Below are 25,785 nucleotides of genomic sequence, written 5' to 3'. Positions count from 1 at the left end.
TGGCTAACTTTTAAGCTAACTTGAGACAAAAGCTAATGTTAGCACTTGGCCGTGTCTTGCTTTTTACTAGAATCTAACCAATAGTATCATAACATACATTCCACACGCTCTAAAAACACAATGGGACACCTGGCGGTGAATAAATGTAGGGCATATTTTGAATGAACAAGAGAACAGATATAGCTATCCAGAGAATGCTAACATTAGCATTCCTTTGTTTTTTGCTAATATAACAGTTAGCTTTGAACTTTCTTTGACAGTTTACCAAGTACAAACATGACACACTGATTTTATGACGATATGATATGGTATTAAGTGGTTATGCTAATGTTAGCTTCCTGCTAATGGTAGCTAATGGGGCATGGAAATGGTGTTTTTGCTCATATTAGAGGCGAATTTGTACTTCTTATTGTCTTCTTTGCTGCTGGTGCCACCTTTATGCTGCGTCATCCCTCCTGGCCCCAGTATGACATCAGAGGAAAATGGCTGCCATGTAAAAAAGGTCAATTGGCATTCCTCACAGCTAGCCCCTCCCTTGCTCCAGACCTCACACTGGGAGAAACATGGCACCCACTGTGTCCCAGTGCTGCACACCTGATGCTCCAGCATGCACGAGCAAATGTTATCTCAGCACAACCTGTCTCGCTGATCCTCTTTGTAATCACCCGCAGAAAATGAACCGGTTATTGTGACAAAAGAGAGGAAAGTCTGAAAGAGGAGTGAGAACAGGAGGAGGAGGGAAAAACAAGCAGAAGACAGAGTGCCTGGGAAAGGAGAGGAGGGGTGGAAACAGAGGGAATGAGGGTGGGAGGTTTTGGCTGAGTGCCTTGGAGGTGTTTAATTGTCTCCATCGAAGACCGCCCTGCCGCTTCCTACACCTGACACACAAAGCGGAGCCAAAACGTGATGATATCATGAGAGCGGTAAGGTACGGAGGTGTGTGTGTGAATGCAGAGATAGGTGCATTCCAAACCAACAGCTGTTGCAGAAAGCGATTTTTACTGTGAACATAACAAATGTCCGTGCCATTTGGAGAGGCTCCAAATTGCTAGTCGCCGCTTCATTGCACCTAAAAAGGCACAAAATGCACATGGCGGCGTGTATGACTGTTGGGCCTCATTGAAAAAACAGTCATGTCTCTGCAGTACCATGAAAGCATTTTCTTCTATCTTCTCTCTTTTTATCAAGTGTGCCTCCAGATTGCAGAAGACAATATAGAAATATCTTCGAAGCGAATATCGACACACGTTTTCCCTCCAAAAACAATATGGCCGCTTTACCAGAGCGAGCTTTTATCGCAGCACTTGACAATAACACCTTTACAACACATTTGCTGCCTTTTATTGTGTGTAAGAATGGCTCATATTCTGTACATACACACTCTGAGTGCAGTATAAAGTGGCAGCGCTTTTTTTCCTCTCTCCCGAGCCAAATGGCCATCGCGGCTGTGTGATGCTTTTCTGTTTGTGTGTCGGTGTTTGTAAGCCGGCTGAATGGCTTTTTTAATCTCTGTCAGGAGTGGGTGTCAGGACGCCTCGAGCTGCACAAAACACCGCAGCAACAATTCCATTATCCACACTCGGACCTTCACAATACACGAGTGTTTGTGTCTGTCCGTGCAACACATTCATACATCAGTACTTGTTATTGTTGGCAGTCTCCCCTGTGGTTTAAAGCTCCTGTGAGGAGCTCTTAACTGGCTGAGAAAACGGACTGAAGTTAATTTCTACATCTCTTTTTGAGCTCCAAAGAGAGCAAGACTATTCAGAGTAAAGACTGATATTTTCTACGTAGTTTTTTACACTTTCGAAAACTGCAACAACGGGGTAGGTGTTAGCTAAAACAAGACACAACAAGCTTTCGCTAGTTACTTAGTTTCTCTTTTATTTTCATAGCAAAGAAAGAAGAGACTGAAGCATTTGACTGTTGTTAGCCAGCAAGATTCACCCTCAAACGTTCAGATGGGTTCCTGTTTCACCACAAGGGGGCGCCAAAATCAACACAATGAAATCTTCATGTAGAAGCTTTAAAGTTACAGTCTGTACTAATGGACATTTTTGGATATCTATATGGATAAACAGATTAGCACTCCTGTGTGAGCGGTGATGGTAGCCCTGGAGGACAAAAAGCCCCAGCAGCACCTAACAAAGATTATTCTTTAATTGTCAAGTTTTGCTGTCAAAAACTGAAATAAATACAAATCCAACCGACGACAACCACTCACTCCTTTGTCTTTTTACGAGTAAATTTGGCGTTTCCACTCACTAAATACAAAACTTCTGATTTGTTTGTTTGGTGTGATGAAGGAAGCATGACGGCGCAAAATGTCAACCTCATATGAAGGGGACACACCCTTATTTAAAGATAAAAAAGGCTTATATGAAGTAACTAAAGCAGCCAAGTCTGGTTTTGTTCTATGGTTTAAATGTTGGTATAGCATAAATCGTCATACCACTCAAAGTTAAAAGCTGAAATGGTTTGAAATTGTGTATATAAATACCTTTACAGTGAAAAAGAATCAAACCAAGAACATTTTTTTTGTTTTGTTTTGCTTAAAGCAAGGAAAAACTTTTTTTTTTACACTCCATACAAGTTCAGGTAAGCTTCTAAGCTCAAGATGAGATACTGTAATGCGCTTTACGATGGTGTAAAACAGGGTTCCCTTCTCTGCTCTTCACTTTCACCTCGTGGTCCCAAGACCCAAGGTGATCGGGCCTTTTCACTGGTGGCTCCCAAATAACGGAATAATCTGCCGCTTAAAATCAAAACATACTCCACCCTACCGACTTTTACATCACGTCTTAATACTGCTTTTTATTCTTTGGCTTTTAACTCATTATGAGGGTTGATCCGTCCTTTTATGGTCTTCACCCCTGTGTTTTTATGGCTCTTAATTGTTTCTATGTGTTATCTTAATTAATTTATTTGTTTTCTTGATGTTCTTATTTGTTTTTTATTGTGCAGCACTTTGGTAAACTTGATTGTTTAAAAAAAAGTGGTATATAAATAAAGTGGATTGGATAATCAACAAAGGTCATTTTAAAAAGAAAACCCTTATATTTTTCCTAAATTATGAATACACTATGATATATTCACAGGATAAGACTATTATCTAAACTTACATGATGGTTACATGTATGGGGTTTGAATTTTGATTGTTTATTGCGATACTTTTTGTAAGAAAGGAGGAAAAAGGGATAAGCTTTGAGTGTTTCTAGTTGTTTCCTTAGCTTGCTAGCTTTTACAACAAGGATCCCCAAAAATGTTTCCCTGCAACCCCCAGAAAAACTGTCCTGGATACCAGAAACCCCCTGCTGTTGAAATACAGTCATGTACAATTAATAAACAGACAAAAACGATCAAAACAAAAGACCTTAAATACTTAATTTATCTGCTTTGTTAAAAATAAGTCTACATATGTGCACATTCTGCTGTTTTCTAAATGAGTCTGCTGCCCCTGTCATTACCCTGGCTTTCTTCATCCACAGGTCTTGAAACCCCTCATAGGAAATAAGCCCTCCACAGAAATTTTTATGTTTGTTTTTGGAGCCTGAAGATTCAAAATTCCCCAGAAACCTTTCCATTATTTCACAGAGATTTTAGCTGTAACGGCTCCTTCAACCTTAAAATCATCTTTTGACCCTGAAGAGTTAGCTGTTGACCCCCATGGGAGACTTCTAAGACCCCTCAGCTCTTAAATAATCCCCTGAGTAAAAGGTTTTTCTTGAGGAGTTTTTCTGCGATTGGAAAGAGATTCTGAAACACTGCAAGGTCTTATTCAGGGTTATTCGGAGTATCAGCTTGGGATGAATTTTTTAAAAACAATAAAGTGCAAATTTAGTGTTTGTTGAAATCTCTGCGGTTTTTGCTACCTCGTAAATAAATGGTGAACTGCTCCTTTAGAGAGAACACACACATTTCTCTCCCCTGTTGTTTCTCATGTCTGTCAGAGTCGTATGTTTGAGGAGTTAAGGCAGCTCTGGGTGGGCTTTACAGTCCACACACAGGGAGACGGCGCCGTGGATGTGACACCTGGGTGTGATTTGAATACCTGCCTGCTCCGGCTGCGCGGTGATCAATCATTTCTCCGTCAAGCGCCACTCCCTGCTGGCAAAACTTCCCCATGCATGTAACCCATCCCTCACTCCTTTTCCCATCCTTCTGTGTGTGTTTTTTTCTCATTTCATCAATTTTCTCTCCAACTTTCAATCCTGGAGTCATTTACTCCACCCTACCACACCACGTCGTCGTGCATCCTTTCACCTCTTGTTGTGTCTCATGAACGTTACTGCAAACACACAAAATATCAAAGCATCCAAACCTTTAACACTCCATCTATTTCCATCTTCTGTGTTAATTTCCTCCCTGATTTAACCGACAAATTAACATTTTTTTACTTCTGTGCACACATGATGGTAACCTTGGGGAGGGCGTGCATGTGAAACGCGCTGATTGATAGCACGAGTGTCTTCCGCTGGGTGATTTTTCACTACGCTACGCTGTGCTGTGCGTTCCTTTCCCTCCACCAAGTTGAGGGAAATCAGACCTAAAACCAGTGCGGCTGCCGCTCAGCTCTTGAAATATGAATGGTTTTAATTAAACAAACTCGCTTTGCCATCTGGCCCCCCACAATTGGGCTCGCTTAATGAACGTAGTTGCACACAAACACACACACACACATATGCGCACATTATTAACCAGGCTAAGAGGCATTCCAACGGGTAGGAAGAACAGAAGCTCAGAGACGACGGTGGAGTGATCTAGTGAGGTGCTTGAGCTCTGATATGATGTGTTCTGGTTTATTTTCTTCACTTTTTGACAATCGTAGCCTCTCAAAACTACCCAACTCCCAACCTCTGTTTCTGCCACCTCTGTGTCTCTATTCCAAGCCGGTGAGCCAACGCTAAATGATGATGTTTGTCATCCAGCAGTGGTACCCCAAGATTTCTCACCAGGAAGCACACAGCCTGGTGTTTGTGTGTGTGTACGTGTGTGTGTTTTGTGTCTTCAAAGTGTGTGTGTGTTTGTGCGCTGGGGGGTGGTTGTCTGGCAGCCAAGGCACAGAAACGTGGGAGGCATGCTAACGTGAGCAGCCAGTAGGACGTGCTATTACTCTCTCAGAGGCTACAATAAATTTGCACTATTCATCTGTCTTAGCAAGCTGGCATCGACAAAAAATCAGGCACCAGCCTCGGTGAGAGGCACTCAGGGATGTAGTGGTAAATAAAAAGTTGAGTAAACTAATGTTCAGGGCACGTGTTTGCTTTGCAATGTGGGAAAAGAGTCCCCTCTGGGGAGGATGTGGTTCAAAAGTGTAAAAGCTGGAGTGATTCAGAGTAAGGAACATTTCTGTTTGAGTCTAGAAGCCTCTAGAGGTCAGATGCTGAAGGGTTAGGGTTAGGGCTTGGAGAGCAGTTTTCTTTTTCACACTTTAAGCTATCTTGTCATTTAAAGCAGGGGTGTGTCTAGACTTTTTTTGGCCTGGGTGGCCAACCCGGGGTGGCCCAACTTTTTTTTTTATTATTTGTTTTTTGGGGGGTTTTCTGCCTTTAATTGTATAGGAGAGGGGATAGTGAAGAAAACAGACTGGATTCAAACCCTGGGTCACCTGTGTGAGCACGACCTAAACCACTAGGCCATCTGCCCTCCAGGGGTGGCCCAACTTAAACAGGGATTGCAGACACTTTCCATCTCTCCCAGTCATTCATACTTTTTTAAAAGTATTCCCATTAAATTCCTGTGTATAACTTGTATTTTGAAAGGTAATATTACAGTCACAAAATATTAAAGAGGGGGTATTCTTCCCATACTTTAAACAAGAATATAGAATACCAATGCTAGAAGTTCATGTAAAAACCTGAGCAGATTTTCCAGCCTCCAAATATTCAAATGTTGTAGCTCTGAATCTTAAAAACATTCATTGGCCAACTTTTTTGGGTTGGGCTGATTCTTCTTTTACGCAACTGTTTTATTGTACAACATATTGGTCAACCATTTAACGCACCAACAAACAAACTTTGTTTATACTTTGATAAAAGATTACCTCCTATGGGATAACGATGACTGAAGAGAGACAGGAAACATGGAGATCAAAGGGAGGGAAGCCAGTGGTTGAGACTGGGAATCAAACCAACAACTGCTGTGATGAGGGGAGCGTTTAAGCCACCAGGAAGACAGCACCATTGCTACAGTCCAAAAAGATGATGAGGGGAAAAAGACAGTCTTGATTTGAATTATCAGGCCAGGGGTGGCCAATCAAAGGTGGGCCCTTGCCACCCCTGGCTGCCTCCCTGGATCCGCCCCTGTATTAGACATTTCTAAGCCCCTTGAAGTACTTTTTCTTTCTTTCTTTGGTAGCTCAGATCTTTGTTTAACAGAAAACATAAATAGACCACTTCCTTTGGTTTCTCTTCTTTATCTCTTTTCTCAGGCTAATGCGATTCTCCTTAGTGGACTCACTTCTGTCCACAAAGCTTTAATATCCTTGTTTACCTGTGTACAGCATCAGCCCCAGGATTCACTGCACACACTGCTGCATTAACTTGTACAAGGAGCTTACAGACATACATTAGCATTCTCCAGCGTTAAAAAGCCCCTATGTAATAATGATTCATGCTACGGATCAAAAAGGCTACATCAATGACCGTGTGACCCACAGCAACAAGTATAACGAAGCTGATGTACTCAACAATGATGTTACAGCTTCAGCGCCGCGAGCTGCTTGGATTCACAGGGAAACACTTTCACTCACAATAAAAAGGCAATGTGGAATCGTGTTATTTTGAGGTGTACTTGAACTAACGCGGTTAAGAATTGAAACATCCACCGAACCCCCCCTGGCAATGTGGAGATCAATAATGGAGTAAAAGTCTCTGACCTGGTGGAAAAAAGCACCGTATTTCTATCTGGAACGGCTCTTTGACATCCGTAACGGCCTAATCGGGTGTTTGACTCCAAACACTCTGCGTTTATGAATATCTGATGAGCACCCGGGTAAGCTTATGAATAAGTGAGGGGCCCAGCTGTGCATCAGAAACACCAAGACTTCTAGAAAGTGCCAAAAGCTTTCACAGAGATGTAAAAAAGGGCTATCCGCTCTTTAAGAAATGTTGTAAAATTCATGCATTTCTTGTTCTGTTTGTTGTGCATTGTTCAGCTGACGTCTTCTGAAGAATTCTCAAAGGTTCCCGACATCCAGCTTTTGACTGTCTGGTATTAAAGTCGACCAAGACGAAGCAGCAGAGGAGGCTTGTCTGATTATTCGTGCAGCACGGAAAGGGTCAAGAATGTGCCCACGATGACCTCAGAGCTCCCGGTTTTCATTCACTTCTGGAAGAAAAACTGCCTTGGCTTGAGAGTGTTTTTCTCTTTTTCTTTTTTGTTTTGACAATCCCCACGGAAAGGAGTCAACGAATAGAAAATAATAAAGTTCGAAGCCTGACCTTGATGAAGTAGATGAAGGGAAAGTGAACACAGTCCCTTGGCACATCTGTGCAGGGTGGAAGACAGAATGAAGTGAATAAGCAGACTCTGTGTGCGCTGTTTTGGCATGTGTTTGTCTGGGTTTGGTGGACGGTTCTTCAAGCAGATTGCGCGAACATCGATTGGCAACAAGCAAAGTTAAGGCTCTGACTCAAAAAAGGACAAATCTCTTTGAGGACATTTCACTGCGATGGATTGTGATGAATGAGTTATGAAAAGTCAAATCCTCTGATTCAAAGCTCCCAAACTGTCAATCACGCCTCAAGGTCTAACTTCTCTTAAGCGCCTCGTCTTACCACTGTAAATCAAATCTCAAACTCCATCTTTGTTCTTTTCCCTTCTGCTCCAAGACGAGACAAGACCCTCGTCATGAATCCCAGACACATTAGGTACGTAAAACCAAGCAATTACCTGTCGCTAATGACGCCCTCGCCAGCACTGAACACCAAAGCAAGCCATCTGCTAACTTTTGTCCTCCCTCTTTCCTCATAAGGCGCAATTTTTCTAAAAGGTCCACGGCTTCATATAGAGTGCTAACAGTGTCTGTGTGTGCTCTGGCTACAACACAACAGGGAGTGCTAATGACTGTCGTTAGCATCCCTCAGGAGGCTGAAGCAGTTTGCCAATATTTGCCCTAACCTTAGATGATTGCATTTACTTCACACTTAGGTATTTAGCTCATGCCCTTATCCGGAGTGACCAAGCATAAGTGAGCAAACTAGAAGCTTAGCGCTTTCCTCAAGGGCACTCTAACAGCAAACTTAAGGCTGCTTTTAATGTGACTGCGAGACAGGACCTACACCAATTAGAGGCTCTTAAAGCACAAGGCCACTGTGCTGCCTGCCTAAATTTACATTATATCTTCTCCTCTAGTGCTCAGACATGTATAAAGTGTGTAATATGTGGACTTAACCTAAAATCTTCACATGAACTCACAGTCTTTAATAGCTGCCTTTCCAACCCCCCTCCATGCACACACACACATACACACACTCCTTCAGCTGATCTCACTAAAGATAGCGAAGCAGCAGCCGAGCATGTTGTTTCTCTTGGCTGGAGCCTGATTCATGAATTGACCTTGACTCTGTTTCTCCAGCAAATCTCGTCTGAAGCTGCAGTTTGGTTTGCAACAGTATCCCCTGAAAGCATCGACAGGGAGAATTAGCAACATGTGTGCTCTGAGGGTGCATTACACGAAGATTTGGTCATTAAAAAGTCGACTTGATGGGACAACTTTGACAGACAGATGCACTTTAAATGTCTCTTTAACAACAGGAGAAACTTCTTTCACCGTTTTTGGGTTTTGATGTTCTCACAGTTCCCAAAATTTGACATCTGCAACCCCCAAAAAAGTGGTCCTGAACACCGACAATCTTCTCAAACAGAACTACACTTATCAACTGATCTAAAAACCGTCATAAACAGACACTACATCACACTTCTACATCAGATTCAACTCAACTGTTTTAATACCTGTATGATAACGATGGACCATTGCAATAGGACAAAGATTTGATTCAGCATTTCGCAACTGCTCAAGATCTCCTAGGTCCAACTTGGGGATCCACAAAATGAGACTTTAAGTCCACCTTGTTGATTGCTATTGCCTGCTCTTGTCACATGAACTTCAAACTGTAGACTGCATAAGAGAATGCTGGCCACAACAAGGTCAAGACGTGTTATGGCCACATAGAAAATGCTAGCTCAGCACAACTTTAACTAAACACAAGTAGATAAATATACTAAGGCCCACCTTTAGCTTAAAAGCACCAAACAAAAGGTTTATTACAACATCTTCCAAACTTATGTATGATAACAATAGACCATTGCAATAGGACATGGATTTTAATTTGGCATTTGGCGACTGCTCAAGGTCTCCCGGCCCCAACTTGGGGAACTACAAAATGAGACTTTAAGTCCAACTTTTTGAATCTTATTGCCAGTTCTTGTAAAAAAAAAAAAACTTAAAGCCATAGACCAGGGATGGCCAACCCCCCAAAAATATTATACTGTTACGAGTAGTGGTGTGCCAATCAATCTAAAATACCAATATATTGATGCCAACGTTGTGATCAGTATTGATCAATACTTGGGTGATGAGATTGATACTTAAGTTTCAGTTTCTTTTCTCTACATCGCTAGTGTGCTCATAGCTATCTAGATAGTTGGAACTTTATGTCTTCTGCAGTAAAAACAGAAATTTGTCTTTGACACGGCTCCAAGTACGAATTGAAACACACTTACAAACACAGTAAATGTTGCTTTGAAATTGTTGGCCACCCGTGCTGTAGACTTCATTAGAGATTGATAGTCACAACAACGTTACCCATTCATTTAGGGTGTGTTATTGCCTTATTGAAAATGCTAGCTCAGCACAACTTTAACTAAATACAAGTAAATGAGTGGACTAAGGCCCACTTTTTCACTATTCATCTTCTTTTTGCTGGTTCATTTGGAAATCTTGTCGCTGGTATTGCTCTAAAAACCAGGTAAGACATCATACCAAACCAAACAACTCCATCCAGAAGGAGAGGATGTGTATCTTTAAGCCATTTGAATATCCTTATCCTAAGCTGCAGCGGGGAAGCCTCTGCACTTAGGCTTAGCACTCTCAAGACAGCTACTCCTTGTTAAGCGTCGCCTCAGACTCCTTGCTATGAATGGGACCATTACCCCCATCTCTCAGTGCACACCCAAATGCACACACACTCACACATACTTTAGCCTGGATAGGAAACTAGCACAGACACACACAAAAAAAATGTTCAGAAAGGAAAGATAGAAGACTACACCTAGGGACCACCTTCACAATCAACGCCATTGCTTTCCATTGCTCCCACTCACTCTCTCTAGACTGCAGTCTTTTCACATTACAACCTACAGAACATCAGTTCTATTTCCCACTTGTGGAAAAATGAACTCCTCCGTAAACGGCCTGGAGCCAAACACGAACCGCATAACACTACAGCAGCTATCTGATCAGGTTCGAAACAATTCACCCCCTGCTGCCGCTCTTTCATTACTTTGTCTTTGGACATACCGGGCAGGATGTAGAGAGCTATCCTCAGTCAAGGTGAAACCTGGTTGACAAATGAAAAGTAACGAGAAACCCAGAGGAGAAAGACAAGTCTGAGAGGTGTTGATCTTAAAGGCTACATCTGTTTCATTTGTTCCCTGGTGTAGTCCTTTTGATCAAACCAGCCTGAGGTTTATGAGACAGAACCAAAGGGTTCAGATAACTCCCAGATCTCGGCTTCTTCTTCTTGTTCATTCGTGGAAGGGCTTTATCTTTCATAAAAGTTAGAACAACTTCTCACTACATCACACCACTGCAAAAAAATCTCTAAGACCAAAAACACCAAAAAGAATAGAGCTGAAAGTCTAAAAGGGACTGAACCTCATCGTTTTGGTTTGTTCCTGAATCTATCTACCATGAGGTTGTTATTCTACGCAGTATGTGAGTGTGTGTTTCCTATATCTTAACGACTTCTAAATCTCCTTTCAGTGTTTGCCCCTACCATTTTCCATGTGCTCTGCCTCACCGACACTGCCATCCGGCGTTGTCCTCTCGTAGCTGTCCTCGGGCAGGGGTAGGGCGCCCAGTCTGGGGCCCGACGAGCTCTTGCTGCTGGGCGTCTCCGACTCGTCCAGGCCGCTGTCGTAGCAGCTCTGCAGCGATCCCTGCTGGTGAGGGTCCTGGGGCTGGCTCACCACCGAGAAGGTCACTCGGCGAAACGGCTACAAGAGAAACCAAACGGCCGGGGGTCACTATAAAAGGGACGGCTGGTACTTTTACTGTTTATTGCTTGAAGGGAGTTGGATCCTTTGGAATTTGGAAAGGGATTTTGGGTCAGGATAGTAGAGAAATAGGAAAGGGAAAAAAGGGGCAAGGGGAAAATTGGAGTCGCTTCATTCTTGGGGCCAACTTCAATCTCAAACCTCGCTTAAAACCACCATAAGACATCTCATCTAACCGTCTGTCAACAAATACTTTCTAATACAACAAACAAGGTTCGGCTTTTCTTTCCTACAGAATAACTTCAAAAGGAGGGCCTTGTAATACCATTGTGGAGGAGACTGTACAAAGCGAGCTTTTCACAAGCTTTCCTGAAGCTCAGGGGACTCAACAGACACTGCAGCTGGCTACACCTGTGTGTTAAATACAACTGGGAAAGGAAGAATGCACCAGCCCCATTTTTCTGTTTATTTGCCTCCTAAAAAAGGAGGACAAGGTGAACAAGTGTTCAGCCCTGCAGGGGGCCAGAAATATCAGGAGCACAAATGCAAAGACTCCACTGGGTGAGCCGTTCACATGTGTGGAGCCTGGTCTGACACATAATTGAGTAGTGTCCTTCGTTAAGCGGTTACAAAGCATGTCATGAAAGCCAAGGCCTCTTCCTCATTGTCTGTTTCCTTTCCTTCCTTCACATATTTCAATCCCTGTCCCTGTGTTGTACAAAGTAATAGCGAAGAGAGTGGATGAAAGAGGGAAGATGAGCATGAGGCGAGGAATGAAAGATCAGGCTTGGTCATTACCAGAATAAATGGCATAACAAATGGCTAATGCCATTCATTAATTAGACACGAACAGCCTTTGTTGCTGCGCATCTTCCTTGCTAAACCTCATCACTTGCTCTTGTCGTCTACTTTTGGTTTGAGTCCCTTGTCCACAGGGTACTAAATGGGACCATGGTTGTCTTTTTATCTCTTTTGAATTTGTCTGCAAGGTTTATAAATCAACATTTGTGGTCCATAACTCTGTCTTTGGTAAAATCTGTTGTTTAATTTGAGCATAACATCCTTATATCCCCGCTAACAGGGATTTGTAATATGTTAAAGTTTTACCATAGTGTCTTTTCGGTAAGGAATGAATTCTGCCGCAAAAATGTCACAAATTCAGTAACCATTTTTAGCAGGGATGCTATGATAATAAGCTGCTGACTTGCTGCCTGAATGTTGTCTGAAATGGATGATGGAGACTGGCGCAAAGGGATGCAGTGGTATAAAAACACCAAATTAGGTCTTTCATGTGTGACTTCCTGTCATTTGTTGTCATAACAAACAGATTAGCAACAAGGCTAGCTAGCATGTTGTTATCTATAGGCTATAAAGTTTACTAAGTAAAATACACAGTTGAACCTAGTGAATAATTATCTAAAGAGATTTTTTTTTTTAATTTATGAAACTGTAAATGTGATGTCATATATTTTTTTCATTTTTAATAAAGTTGGAAAAATTCAAAAATATATATATTTTAAAATTAAAAATTGAAATTTCAAAAATTTGCAAAATTTTAAAAATGTTAGAAATTAAAAATAAAGCAAAATATAAAAAGATTAAAATTTCTTTTTTTTTCAATTTTAGAAGTAAAACTGTGAAGTATAAAAAAAAATAAAATTGCAAAAATTTGCAAAAAAAAATTAAATTAAATTTAAATCTTTTTTGAATCATTAAAACACTCCGTAAGAAAAATAAAAAATTCTTTATTTCAATTATAGTCTTTCAAAGCTACAAGGAGCCACTGCAAAGGAGTCAAAGAGCCGCATGAGGCTCCAGAGCAAGTGTATGCAGATGACACCTGTCATATCATTACATTCAAACTGCTTTGCAAGAGTTGTGTTTCTCCAAAAAGTGGGCTACAGAAACAATGCAAGAGGCTCTTTTGCTTCCACTTTCTTTAGGTTGCTAGGCTCTTGGATGACTAAAGTGCCCATGTAGAGGGAGAAAAAACATTTTTTGTCAATAGGACCTTTAAAGGAAGTTCACGTCTTTAAGAGAATAGCAGTAAATGAAGCATAAACACGCATATGGACAGAGAAATAAAGTTCACATCCAGCAAGCACTGACAGGTCACCTTCTCGAGGTTAACCTCTTTGTTATTCTGTCATCTTCAGACACTTGCTGTAAGCGCCTCTGAGCCTCCGCCAGGCACACACTGTGAAGGATTCTCTTTTTGATAATGAAATTTCCCACAAGCCACTGGGAAAAAATGGGCTTCCTTTTGCTGTGTGGAAAATAAATTTGCATTTATTTATATATTTCCGCCCTGCTTCTCTTTCTCTGGCTGGCTGGCTAACACAGCAATCTTGGCAATAAATCATGTTTCCATGTAATTACAATCAACACTCAACAAATGAATTGGTATAAATATTCATGCAAATTTCACTTGGATAGTCAAACATTTGTTGCATAATTAAAATCGGGGCCCAGAAGGAGAGTCGCTCTCTATAAGTGTAATAACACTTGAAGAGATGCTGAAATATTAAACATGTTTTTTTAATAGTTTTATTTTGGTTTTGTTTGTTTGTTTATTTTCAACTCTGCTGCTCAGAAACACTTGTTCAGTGCGAGGTGTGTTTTATCAAGTCCCACAGCTTGCATGTTGTCACACAAAAACTACTTTGTCTTGATCAGTTTTAGGAGAGTGCCACACTCCTCGGGAAACACAGTTTTTCTAATGATACAAATTAAACTACTGTTGCCTAATGAATTGCAGGCGAGACCGTAGCAAAGAAAAGAAACACTCCAGCAAGCAGGCACTGAGGGAAAATTGAGTTTAGGTGAGAGAAAAGAAGCTGATGGGAAGAAAAAAAAATTAAATGAACAAATAGATTTTATTCACCTGAATTTGCCTTATTTTCACTGGAGGGAGAGGGAGATAGAAGAGAAGGAGGGAAAAAAAAGCTAATTTGTTTGCAGACCAGAAATGGAGTTCATGCCGTGATCGCCGGAGGCTTTGGATTAGAATCTGCAGCAACCAGCGTCTGCACAGCGACCTTCGCTCCCTTCATTCTGTCTTTTAAATAAATGAATAAAATAAGAAGCTAGTCTTTCTCTGTCATATTCCCTTTGTGTTTGTGTGCACGTCTGTGTTTGGAGTAACAGGACGAGTAAAAAAGGAGTGTCCAACAATGGCTCTGTGCTTGTCACAGGCTTATTTTCTACCTTTTAAAGCTCCCATGAAGAGGTAATGAAACAGACATTCCTTATGTTTCTTTATGGGTTACAACAGCAAGCAACACCATCATCTGCATAACAAGTGAGTATTTCATCAAAGTGAATTTTAGTGCCTTCAAATGGGTTAAAACCGTCCTTTTTTTTACACAATTACCATAAACTCTCACCCACTGGTTGACAAGGTAGTTTCAAACCCAAACAACGCCAGTCACCATTTTGGAAACGCTAACACAACCTAGCTTTCTAACATGGCAAGAGACAGATACATAGTTAAGGTGGGCCTCGCAAAACTGCATCAAAACTTTTCACCCTTCAGTCTTCAAAACACGGCTTGAATCAAAATATTCACCTCTGTTCAAGTTAGTTATCATTTTTGTCTAAAGCTTTGTTTTTATTTTCATTTAAGCTATCAAAAATGTTTTGTACCGCTCTTTTTTGCTAGTTTTTATCTACTATAGTAGCCTTGATTTTGACTAAACCTGTTTTTTTTTCAGTCAAACTTACACTCATGCCTATCCTTGATCTGAAGATTTTTAACATTGCCTTTAATGGGACTTTCAACACTTTTGGGGCCAGCCTCAAGTGGACACTTGGGGAATTGCACTTTTTTTTTATTGTTTCAGAATTGGCCCTGTTTGTAAATGCTTGATTTTTATGCAATGTGTTTTAAACACTATTAAGTTGGAAAGAGGTGTAATTTGTCCACAGGGCTTGCCAAATTTGACTCCATTCAGGAGCTTTAAGCACTCAAGGAGAAGACAGTTTTGAACCGCAGAAGAAAATTTGTGAAATTTCAACAACAAGAGCTGACAGCTGAGGGATTTACGCTCCAAAGATGCTTTAGTGCATTAGCCAGTTCAGAAGTGTGACCTTTTCTGTCCGTCCACAAAGCGTAGCCCCTATTTTACCAGATACTTGCCATTTCAGACCTGGTGCCTTTTGTTAAACCTGACTGGGTACATGCTCCTTGATGCCGTTCACTCTACCGCCTACCCTGACCTCCCAACCTTGCGGTCCACTCTGCTGCCAATCAGTTTAACAGCAGCTGAAACACAAGCACACACATACAGAGACACACACACGCATACACTGAAATGTCACGACCTCAGTCCCATTTAATTTTGAAGACAGGCACTTCATATGAAAAAAAAAAATGCTTTGGAGTCAATTCCTTTTATTGACTGTTACGTGATGAATGATCCAAAAGCCTTAAATTCAAAGATAATAGAAAAAAAGCACGACATCATCAAATTTACACCTTCACACTTTCATTCCTGAAGTAGAAAGCTGAACCACATGCTGAGAGTGGACAAGCTTTCAATGGATGGCTTTCATTACGTGTTCGCTATAGTTTGCTTTATCTCAACCAGATGCAGGGACCCCTTTCAGGCTCCCAACAGTGGAGGGCCTCTTCAGGGTGTGCCTGTGATTGAAAGCCAGCTGCGACAGCCACGGGTGATTGAGCAAATCCGTCATCCCACAAAATGAACAATGCAAACAAGCCACAGGTTTATTCGAGGAGGGGCGGCGGGAGCTCTGGCCGAAGCCCGGCCTGGCCTATTTCCTGGACGCTAAAGGGGAAACACATGGGCTGCCTGACTCAAGGGGAGCTGGAGCCAATAAAAACAGGACTGTGCCACTCATGTCAATAATGTGTGACCTCTTGGATTTGATTTTCATTTCCTCCTCTCCCAAACTAAACTGTGCAGCTGTCAGAAGTGCTCCGTTTGAGCCTTACTTCTTCTTCTTTTATCTTCATTGTTTTTGAAGTGGAGCGCTCTGCCTTTGCATGAGACGTCAGAGCCGCTTAGATCAACGACACTATTTGAAAACGCATTCAAGGCACATTACTTGGGGCTGTACAGTAGCTTTAATGTCAAATAATTCCTAAAAAGCTTTCATTATCGAAACTCTTTTCCATTTGGTAAGCCAAATGCCACTCAAGAACACCCACAATAAGCGCCTTGTCCACTGAGGAAGACTTCTGAGCCCTTTCCCTCTGGATGTCTGGGTTCATAATCAAGCCCACCTACGCCAAAGCCTCTGGACACGGTCAGTGATACTGGAACGACAGAGACAAGCCTGGCTGGAAAACACAGTGTGTGTAATTTCAGCTGTAAATACCTTTGGCGGATGGCAGTGACCCACTACCGTGAACCACAGGAAGTAATTGTGGCTGGGCTACACTTGGGGCAAGGGGAGCAAACATAAACTGCAGAGCCAGTGTCTTATTGCAGTCAAGCAAGGGAGAGGAGAGGAGGTACGGGGAGGTTGAGAGAATGCGTAAGTGAGATGAAAAGACAGATTAAGAGGCCGGTTGAGAGGGGGAGCGAATGGAGTGACACATGAGGATGGGAGTGATTGCCAAAAGTGCCAGTCGGTAATTAAGAAGCCTTGTTTCATTTTTAATGGGGAACCAGACAGTGACCTGTGATACGCCACCTGAGACCAACAGAGAGTGCCAAATAGCCACGCTACACCAAACAACATACTTTCTGGGATCTTAAATTGGTTTAACCCAGTCAGAGCTGCTGGTACAGCTTGGTGTAATTCCAGAAGCGTGATTTGGAAAGATCACGATACTGAAGCGGTAAATGAGACAAATGCCCTCAAGGTGAATGCCTGACTGGAAATCAATCGGAATCTGATCAGGCCGGGTTCAGGTTCTATTTGGGTGCTCCTCAGTTGCATTTAATTACTATGTAATGGGAAAGAACAATGACGCTGCCATGTCTCAGTAGACAAAAACAAGACCGCCCGGGATGGTCACTCAGTGAGTTGTTGGAGTTTCACTCGGAGTGCTTGGCTCCAGTTTTGTTAGCCCCCCCAGGTGAGTCTCAGGTATCACGCTCCAGCCTGACTGATAGCTTTGGCCCTGTCAAGCTCCACTGCTCCTCTTCACTTCCTCTTTTTCTTCTCCTTCTTGAAACTTCACTACGCAGCGCACATTCCTCCCGGGTCACCTCGGATGAAGTAGGGGGGAAACCGGGGTAACATTTCCAATGAACACCCAAGACTCCAGGAGAAGAGGAAGGAAAACAAAGCCGAGATGAAAGAGGCTCTTGCGAGTTCATTGTCTGTTTTTTTTTTTTCTGGCATTATCTTCAGAGTCAACAAAGATGCAAAGGGTTTTTTTTTTATTTCATCTGGTTCAACTCTGAGTTTGAAAAGGTTGTTTTTTCACATCCTTTCAGGCAGCTGCCTCTGAGCTCTACACTTCAACTGTGTACAAAATAATGACTTCAAAAATAATCGTAGCTGCTGTGATTAGATTGACAGACTGGAATGGCAGCCTGTATGTTAAAATGATGCGTGTTACGAGCTGTGCGGTCTTGGTATCCGCAAGGGTACTATGCCACATAATAACATTTTAGACACCTTTAAAATACTTTTATTGCAGGAGGTGCAGACGTTATTGGCAACACAGCCTCGTTAAGAGTTGATGATGCTATCAGGTCTCTCTTGTGGATCTTTGAAATAGTGGGGGTATGTTTTACCCTTCCGTTTTACCATGTGGTCGTTTTATGATCTGACAGCACACCGATCAATTGGACGTCCTTCGGTGCTCGTCCACTGGGGTTCTCTTTACTGACCCTTTATTGAAGCCTTTGGCAGAAGAAGTAGCTGTATAAATATATGTGCGCCAGTTGAGCAGACTATTTAATACATCCAAAAAGACAGCAGGAAACCCAAAAATATGACTGCTCTGATTGCTTCTGGGTATTGTATAGTTGGGGAAGCGCCATTAGAAGTTGTTGCTAGGCAAAAGAAGTTCTCCATTAAGAACTCTGGGGGGGAAACAATCTTGCGCAGTGGGAACAACTTTGAAAAGAGAAAAAAGAGTTGGAGGGAGTATAAGACGGAAACTTGTGAACAAAGAAAGGGAAATAGAAGATAAAGAAATGAGAAAGATGACGATTCTTCTTTTGCTACATCTGTTTTCATCCCTCTTTAGTGCTTTTCTTTCCCCAGTGTGCTTGGATTGCCTTTGGAGCAGTGCCACAGCTAGCACGTCCCTATTAGCATGCACCCCATGCGCGCAGCCGTAGAGACAGACCCACAGGAAGAAAAAAAATGGAGTGGTGAAAAAAAAAAGATCACACATGGTTACTTTCTTAAAGTCTGTGCTAAACTTTTAATTGCTCTTCAAGTGGCGGATTAGGCCACTGGTGTAACAGAGATACTATTCTGGGGGGATGCTTTTGAACATCTTCAGAAGCTTAGTCCAACCCTGACCTGCTCTGAATGGCAAAGGAGAAGTGTTTCTTTTTCTGAACTTGACAGGGTGGGGGCAGAGATGGGCTGGTGTTGAGTGGCAGTGGATTAGCTTCAAGCTGACAAAATAACGCCCTTTGTGGTGCACCGCTGCTTTTCCGCTGGGCTGCCGGAACACCAACGTCGCGAGCCTTGTCTCGTGTCACTGATAGCTGCTCTGGAAGACATTCAAGGGATGCAATAAAGCTTCATAATTCATAACAGGAGGCTTGACATTGCAGGCAAAATATTTTATGCATGTCCATTTAGGCTGTGGTAAACTTTTAGCAGAGCAACATCCGCGACTTATGTTACACCATCTCATTACAAATGGATGGGGAAGTCTCTTGTGTCACCGTGTTGGAGCTACTGTTGCTGACACAAGTGCTGGCAGACACTGGGAATGACTGTCAACCAAACCCTGACCCCCGGTGTTGCTTACACACAGTCTGCCTGCAAATCATGCGATCCCATTTCCTACTTTTTCCGAAATCCAGCCCTTGTTTGTGCTCTGACAACCGAACGGCAACACCGCTCAGCGTGGGTGTGTGCATTGTGCGCGAGGCAAGTGAAACTGCTCCCTGCCCACTCAAGCGTGCAAGCGCCTCTTGTCTATCAGCAAGGGAGTCAACGTGGATGTGTGTGTGTGTAAGTCATGTCTCTGGCATTGTCATGTCATTTCACATGTCACCGTGCCATCAGCTTAGGTTCCTCGTTGTGCTGTTGGCGCAGCAGCTAGGGTAAGTAAAGGGATGTACGTGTCGTGTGCGTGGGTGGGGTTGGCACGGGGATCCATCACAACTGTGGCAGCGCTGCATCTGACCAACGGCCTACTACTGTCAGCTTGTGACGAGCCTAGGGCTGGCGCTAACGCTAGCTTGTTGTGACACGGGACTGGGTGTCAGCACAAAAGCATGACATGACATCAACGAGTTGCGCCCTGAAGTTGGCGCAAAGCGGCCAAATGCCAAAGCTGAGCAGTCGGATATGAAACTCCACTCCTTTTTGTTTCATGAGCTACCTGTGCCATGCTTGCACAGATGGAAGATTTAGAATGATATATCTCGAGAAATGCCACCACAGAAATAAGAAATGAGACAGATTGCGCAGAGGAAAAGGAAGGAAAAGATAAGGGAGGCTTTATTTACCATTCTGAGTCGCTGATGACTGATAACCTGCATTTAAGGGGATCAGGGCTGCCATCCAAAAAGGGAAAGGGAGGTTGGAGAGCTTAATGAGGCCTTCTATTTGGGTACGATCATGCAGGCATGTATCATTCAAGTGGGATTGGAAGTGAGTGTCTCATCATCATCATCATCTTTCGACACCCACACCCTTCATTTCACCAGGGCAGCACCACCAGGTGGCGCGTCTTAGCCTTGATGTAACGGATGCCAACTGATGTCCTGAACGTATCACACACACAAACACACACACACACCTTCCTCCACGTCCCATCCACCACCTGTTCCTCACAACGCAGCACAGGACAGCTACCATTCAAACAATCATGGAAACAATTGCAACAAATGAGTAATTAAACCCTCGTGTCAGGATAAATAAACTGACGCTTGAAAGAGAGGGGATGGAAAAAAGCCCAAGGCAAGCCGAGGAAGGAATGAATAAAGAGCAGCAGGGTAGGGAAGGAATTGAAAGAGATGAGTGCAGTCGCTAACATGCTTCACTCTGCTGGTGCAACATGAGGATTATGGGAAATGGAACGACTTCACACACGCACGTTTAACAGACCTCCAAACTTGGCACTGCAGAGATTTCCCCTCCTCCGTCATGTTCCCTCCATCCCCGCTCGTTCATCAACTCCTTCCCCCTTATCTCTGTCTCTGTCACTCTTGCCCGCTTCCCTCCCTAGCTCGCTATCTCCGTTGAGATCACGCAAGGTCAAAGCTTCCCCGACATTTGATGGATGAAAATGGAATTAAGATGAAAGCACACTTTCAGATAATGAAGATATGCGGCGGGAGATTAGGAAGCTGGGGAGGCTGGTGAGGTGCCGACCAAATTAATATTGAAATTTATGTGTGTTTGGCTCAGGCCCAGACAATCCCCATGTGTTATTTTCACCAGAGGGGGGCAAAGTGGAAAACATAACAAAAATTTTAATGGCGTTTGAGGAGGGAAATTGGAAAGGCAGACAAGAGCGTTTGTTTGTTCGACTTGAGAATGCAAAGTGCAGCTTTGTGCTGCATTCAAAGACGACATACCTTGACTTGGAGACTCGTGTTTAAAAGTGCATGTAAGCTAAAGCGTTTGCATACCAGCATGCGCCTATGCAGATATATTTGCATTGACTTTAAAAGGCTTGCAAGAAGTGACACGCAGGCAGACACATCTTACAATCCAATCTTTTCCCCGTCGCAGCAGCTCTAAAGGGCTGGATCAGTGGGTGTGTGTTTGAGCAGCGTGTTACAGCAGATAGGCGAAAGGGATAAGGCCCCTGCGCCTCAGAAAGCATCAAAGATAGACAGTCTATCAAGGCCGGGTATCGCTGTCTGATGACGGCGATACGCTCGGTAATCCGCATGTAAAATAGTCCTCTCCTCCAAGGCACTTCTTGGAGTGCACTCGGCTCGGTACTTCCTCATCTTTGCGTTACTTTCTTCACCCCCTGCGAGGAAGGGAAGAAGAGGAGGAGAAAACGGCGTGGAAGATCCGCTATGTGCTTTTAAGGTTTCATTTTCCGGCCCAATTAGATCTCATTACTCAGTTGTTGACTTGGGCAGCCATTTTGGGCGGCTAATGGGAAATTTGATAATGGCGTCAGGTTGTTTTGGTCCCCACTGTCACAGCTCTCCGGCACTCTGCTTGCACTTGCACTTTGTTAAGAGGGGGTGTCAAGAAACACAATTAACAGTGCGGCTTGTTTGTTCCCTCTGGTTTTTCTGCCCGATAAGTCAAAGTGAAGCAGAAAAACATCGGAGGGAGCGGCACAAAGGAGATTCTTGCATAGTTCGATTCGGTGCTCTCGGAGATGCAAGCGGCTTATTGAATGAAAAAGAAGGCGTTCAGGTTACATAGGAGGTAGGGAACAATGGGGCTCTTTGTTAAGATGTTAAATAAACAGCAAGGATGCAGGAAAAAGTCACCTGAATCAAGGGTTACCGAAAGGTCAAAGAGGCATGATTACCAGACACCTGTGCCTGCCTGTTCCCCTGTTGAGCCGTGTACCAATGCCCAAGCGCCATCCACGAGTGTGTGTGTGTGTGTGTGTGCGCTTGTGTGTTTAACCTATCACCTTACCAGCAGCTGGCATCCAAGGAAATGAAAGAATCGTCAGTGAGATCGCCAGCGCAGGCAGAGGATGAAGGAGGACAGTGGGTGTGCGTGGGGCGAGCAGATGGAACGTATCCTGTGTCTTGTTGAAATCCCCCTCCGCCTCCTCCTCCTCCTCCTCCTCTTCTTCTCGGTGCAGGTGAAAGCACCTAACTGTATGCAAGCCTCCCCCTCCTCTTCCTCTTTGTACTTCTAATCAAGCGAAGGACAAAAAATGAGAGGACAAGGAGCTTTGTGTGGGGAACAGAGGCGGCTATTGAAGTAACCTAAGCTAGTGCGGGAAGATTGGTCATATCAGACTCCGCACACACACACTCAGTCTGAGCAAGCGTTGTGCTCTCTGACTCTCAGAAGAAGCTTGTGTGTGTATGTAGCTGGGGGGAGGTCAATGACTCTTAGATGGCTATTGATTTAAAGTGACATCGCCGTGACGGATAATAGTGACGGGTGATGGGAACGGCGCAGTGCATCACAGGCAGCATCATCAAGGAATCTATGATGCCAGATCAATACGCAGGCATGAAGTCGGCGTCGGGGATATGTGTGTTTGTGATTGCTATGAATAGGCCGTCATGAGTCCTTGTGGATTTTCAGGCATCTCTGTCTCCCACCTCTCGTTTCTTCCCCTGCATCACTCTCTTCCCGCAGCAGCAACAACGTTAAAAAAAAAAAAAAAAAAGCACACATCCAGACATCAAAACTCAAGGCCAGAATTGAGGCTGTCACATAAAAAGACAAAACATCCATTTAATTTGAGCTCGTATTACATTGCCATTTTCTCCCTCTTTGATCTCAGAACAATGCCCAGGATTTGCCTCAGACTGGGCCGCCTCCAAAAGCCCCGCCGCTGTGCGGTACCTAGTTTCTGACGAACAGGTTTTCTCCCCCGTTCAGCGCCTCACTGAGCACAAGCCAACTGCTAGCAGCGTAGCACAGCACCCCGCCGTACTAATGATGGCCCTCATCAGGCCGGCTAATTTAACCCCCTGAGTAAATAGAGAGGTGGAGGTCATGGTGGGGAGGTTGTAAGGGGGTAGGAGTGTGATTTATTTAAAGCGGAGGCAGCTTAGAACAATAATGAGAGCTCTGAACGAAGGAAAACACAAGAGCTGCTTGGCACATGCTGTGAAAAGCACATTGTTGTGAATTTGGGACCAATTTGGGGCCCCATATCAAAAAGGCTACAATATCTGTCATTCCTATACACTCAGAAAGCTACACTTCATAATTCCTCCTCTTTTCATCATCACACCTCTGCTCCTCTTCATCAAAGAATTTCAGCCACAGCTTTATAAGTCAGATATGATGTATAGTGAACAGGTGCTTAAGACACCAATATGAATTAAAGACTCTTGTCTCACTCTGGAGGGTTTTTGTTGCACTGCGTACAAATTTAAAATGCAAACAAAATTAATGTTTTGCCAGAGTTTCAACACATCATGACTTTTTTGGAGTTGGACCAATCAGGATAAGTGTACAACATTCATGACACATTGAAGGGACAAGCCTCAAACAGGGTTGGCCAATCTGTGGGGAGGGAGTTTTTGGAGCAAGCAGCCTTAAAGAGACAGCAGCTAAAACAAGTAAGAGCTTTCCAAAACATCAGAGTGAAAAAACAGGGAATTTTTTGAGTTGTAAATCATGTAAAGCTGCTACAGAGAAAAAGAAAAAAAAGAAAAGAAAAAATCACCATACCCCTCTTTAATCTTCTGAGCTTTATTCTGTAAAATTTAAGTAAAATTGTGTACATCCACAGTCACAGTTGCTTTTTTTTTAATTTGGTCACTATTTTTTAATGGCCTGATTTGCTAGGGTGCCAGTGCCAGTGAAGGAAGAAAAAAAAAATCACCATACCCCTCTTTAATCTTCCGAGCATAATTATGTAACATTTAATTAAAATTGTGTACATCCAAAGTCACAGTCATTTTTTTTTATAAGTTGGCTACTAGTTTTTTAATGTCCTAATTAGCTGGGGGGCCAGTGCCAGTAAAGAAAAAAAATAAAAAATCAGCATATCCCTCTTTAATGTTCCAATCATAATTCTGTAAGATCGAAGTATAATTGTGGACTTTCAAAGTCAGTCGCTATTTTTTTTTCATTTGGCCACCAGTTTTTAGTTGCATGATTAGCTGGGGTGCCAGTGCTGGTGGAGAAAAATAAATAAAAAAGTCACCATACCCCTCTTTGGTCTTCCGAGCAAAAGTCTGTGAGATTTAAGTAATTTTTTTTAACTTGGCCACTAATTTTTGATGGCCTTGTTAGCTGGGGTGCCAGTGCCAGTGGGGAAAAAAATACATAAAAATTCACCATACCCCTCTTTAATTTTCCAGGTGTAATTCTGAAAAGTCTAAGTTAAATTGCGTACATCCAAAGAAAAAGTTACTCCTTTTTTATTTCGACCACTATTTTTTTAGTAGTCTGATTTGCTTGGGTGCCAGTATAGCACAGAATAAACCCTTAAAAAAAAAAACAGGACGCACTATACCCCCTCTTTAAGTTTGGAAAATATAGTATAAGAAGCACAACATCGTTTGGTGCTTTTCCAGCAATATTTAAACAGTGCTGTAACTTTTGAGGACATTTGCGGCAGCAGATCTTACACCCACCTATGTGAAACCTGTTTTTCTTCTCAGACTACATCTTTCTATACCGCACGACTGACGGTGTGTTTTCGGAGCAGTTGTCAAGCTGTCATCGAGGATTCATTGCATTTTTCTTCTGTTGTTGTTGTTTCTCCGCAACCAGTGCGTGCCAGGGATCATCCCATCCAGATGTGATCATCACCGTTTGTTTTTTCTCAGCACCAACAACTTTTCATTTCTCATCCATCTGTCAAGAATATTACCCAGCAAGTCATCCATCACACTCAATCCACTCCCTAATTCTCACGTCTCCCGCTCTGCTTATCGCAATACTTGGGAGCCGGGACGTTATACTAACAAGGCGGAGAAAGACGAATGACTCGTCGGGTCGTAAATCCACTGATAAGCGGTGAGTGGTATGTTTCACATTACGGTTTAAGTTGGTGTTAGACCTTGAAGGAGCTTCTCCTTTCACTCTCACATGCCTTAGCACACACACATGAATACGGGTCCCTGTCATCCCTCCCTTTCACTCATCCTCTCTTTTTTTTCACTAATGAGTTCCATTTCATTCCCACATTCCTCTACACGACCTTATCAACCCTCAGCCGTGTTGAGTTGCGATGCCACCATCTCTCTACCTCTCCCAGAGCCTCTCTATACAGTGCAGCTGATCTCCGTCGAGCCCTACAACCTCGTTAATATTTCATCAAGTGGGGAATTTCACATCTGTAGGTCACATTCTGGGCCCTGGCAATTAGAAACTCAAACAGCGACCTGGCTCGCTTCTTTAATTCTCCTTCTTCTTCTCTTCAACCTTCCACACACTCATTTTTTCTTGCTTGCTTGCTTTTTTTTTTTTTTCAAAGGGAATTAACAAGTTGAAATTAATTTGAGCCCTCGTTGAAGTCCTCCCGGCGCAATCGCCAAGAGTCGCCGAGAGCGGGGAGAGGAGGAGGAGGAGGAGGAAGAGGTGGGCCGGCGGTGGGGCAGCCAAGACGAGGCTGGAGATGGCGGTGGATGACGAGAAAGGGAGTGAGAGTGAGACATGAATAAAATAGCACTCAGGGTCTAGAAAACGTTGAATGCTAAATCAGAAGCAACCGCAGTCATTTGTTGGGCACAGATTCTCTTTGGTCTTGGACAAATCACTCGTTTAGGAAACCAAGGACATGATACTGCCACAGGAACCGGAAAACCACAGCTAATCACGGACACT

The 25,785-nt window shown here is 43.1% G+C and overlaps 1 protein-coding gene across 6 annotated transcripts in view; it reads right to left on the bottom strand.

Moving 5' to 3' along the window:
* pcdh7b (protocadherin 7b) overlaps positions 1–25,785 on the bottom strand; it is a 142,896-nt gene that overhangs the window by 64,828 nt on the left and 52,283 nt on the right. For 2 of the 6 annotated variants that reach the window (XM_074661814.1, XM_074661811.1), the window contains exon 2: positions 11,001–11,220. The exons of 2 other annotated variants lie outside the window; for them this stretch is intronic. In XM_074661814.1, the coding sequence (XP_074517915.1) occupies positions 11,001–11,220 (220 nt within the window). The remainder of the gene's footprint in view (positions 1–11,000; positions 11,221–25,785) is intronic. 2 more of the 6 variants (XM_074661815.1, XM_074661812.1) reach the window with 1 other exon arrangement.

This window comes from Halichoeres trimaculatus, unplaced genomic scaffold, assembly GCF_033239565.1.
Source record: "Halichoeres trimaculatus isolate MK-OKI-2021-1 unplaced genomic scaffold, fHalTri1.1 fHalTri1_scaffold_22, whole genome shotgun sequence".
Taxonomy (NCBI): domain Eukaryota; kingdom Metazoa; phylum Chordata; class Actinopteri; order Labriformes; family Labridae; genus Halichoeres; species Halichoeres trimaculatus.
Note: the sequence above shows the minus strand (reverse complement) of the source record. Positions and strands in the feature narration are given on the sequence as shown.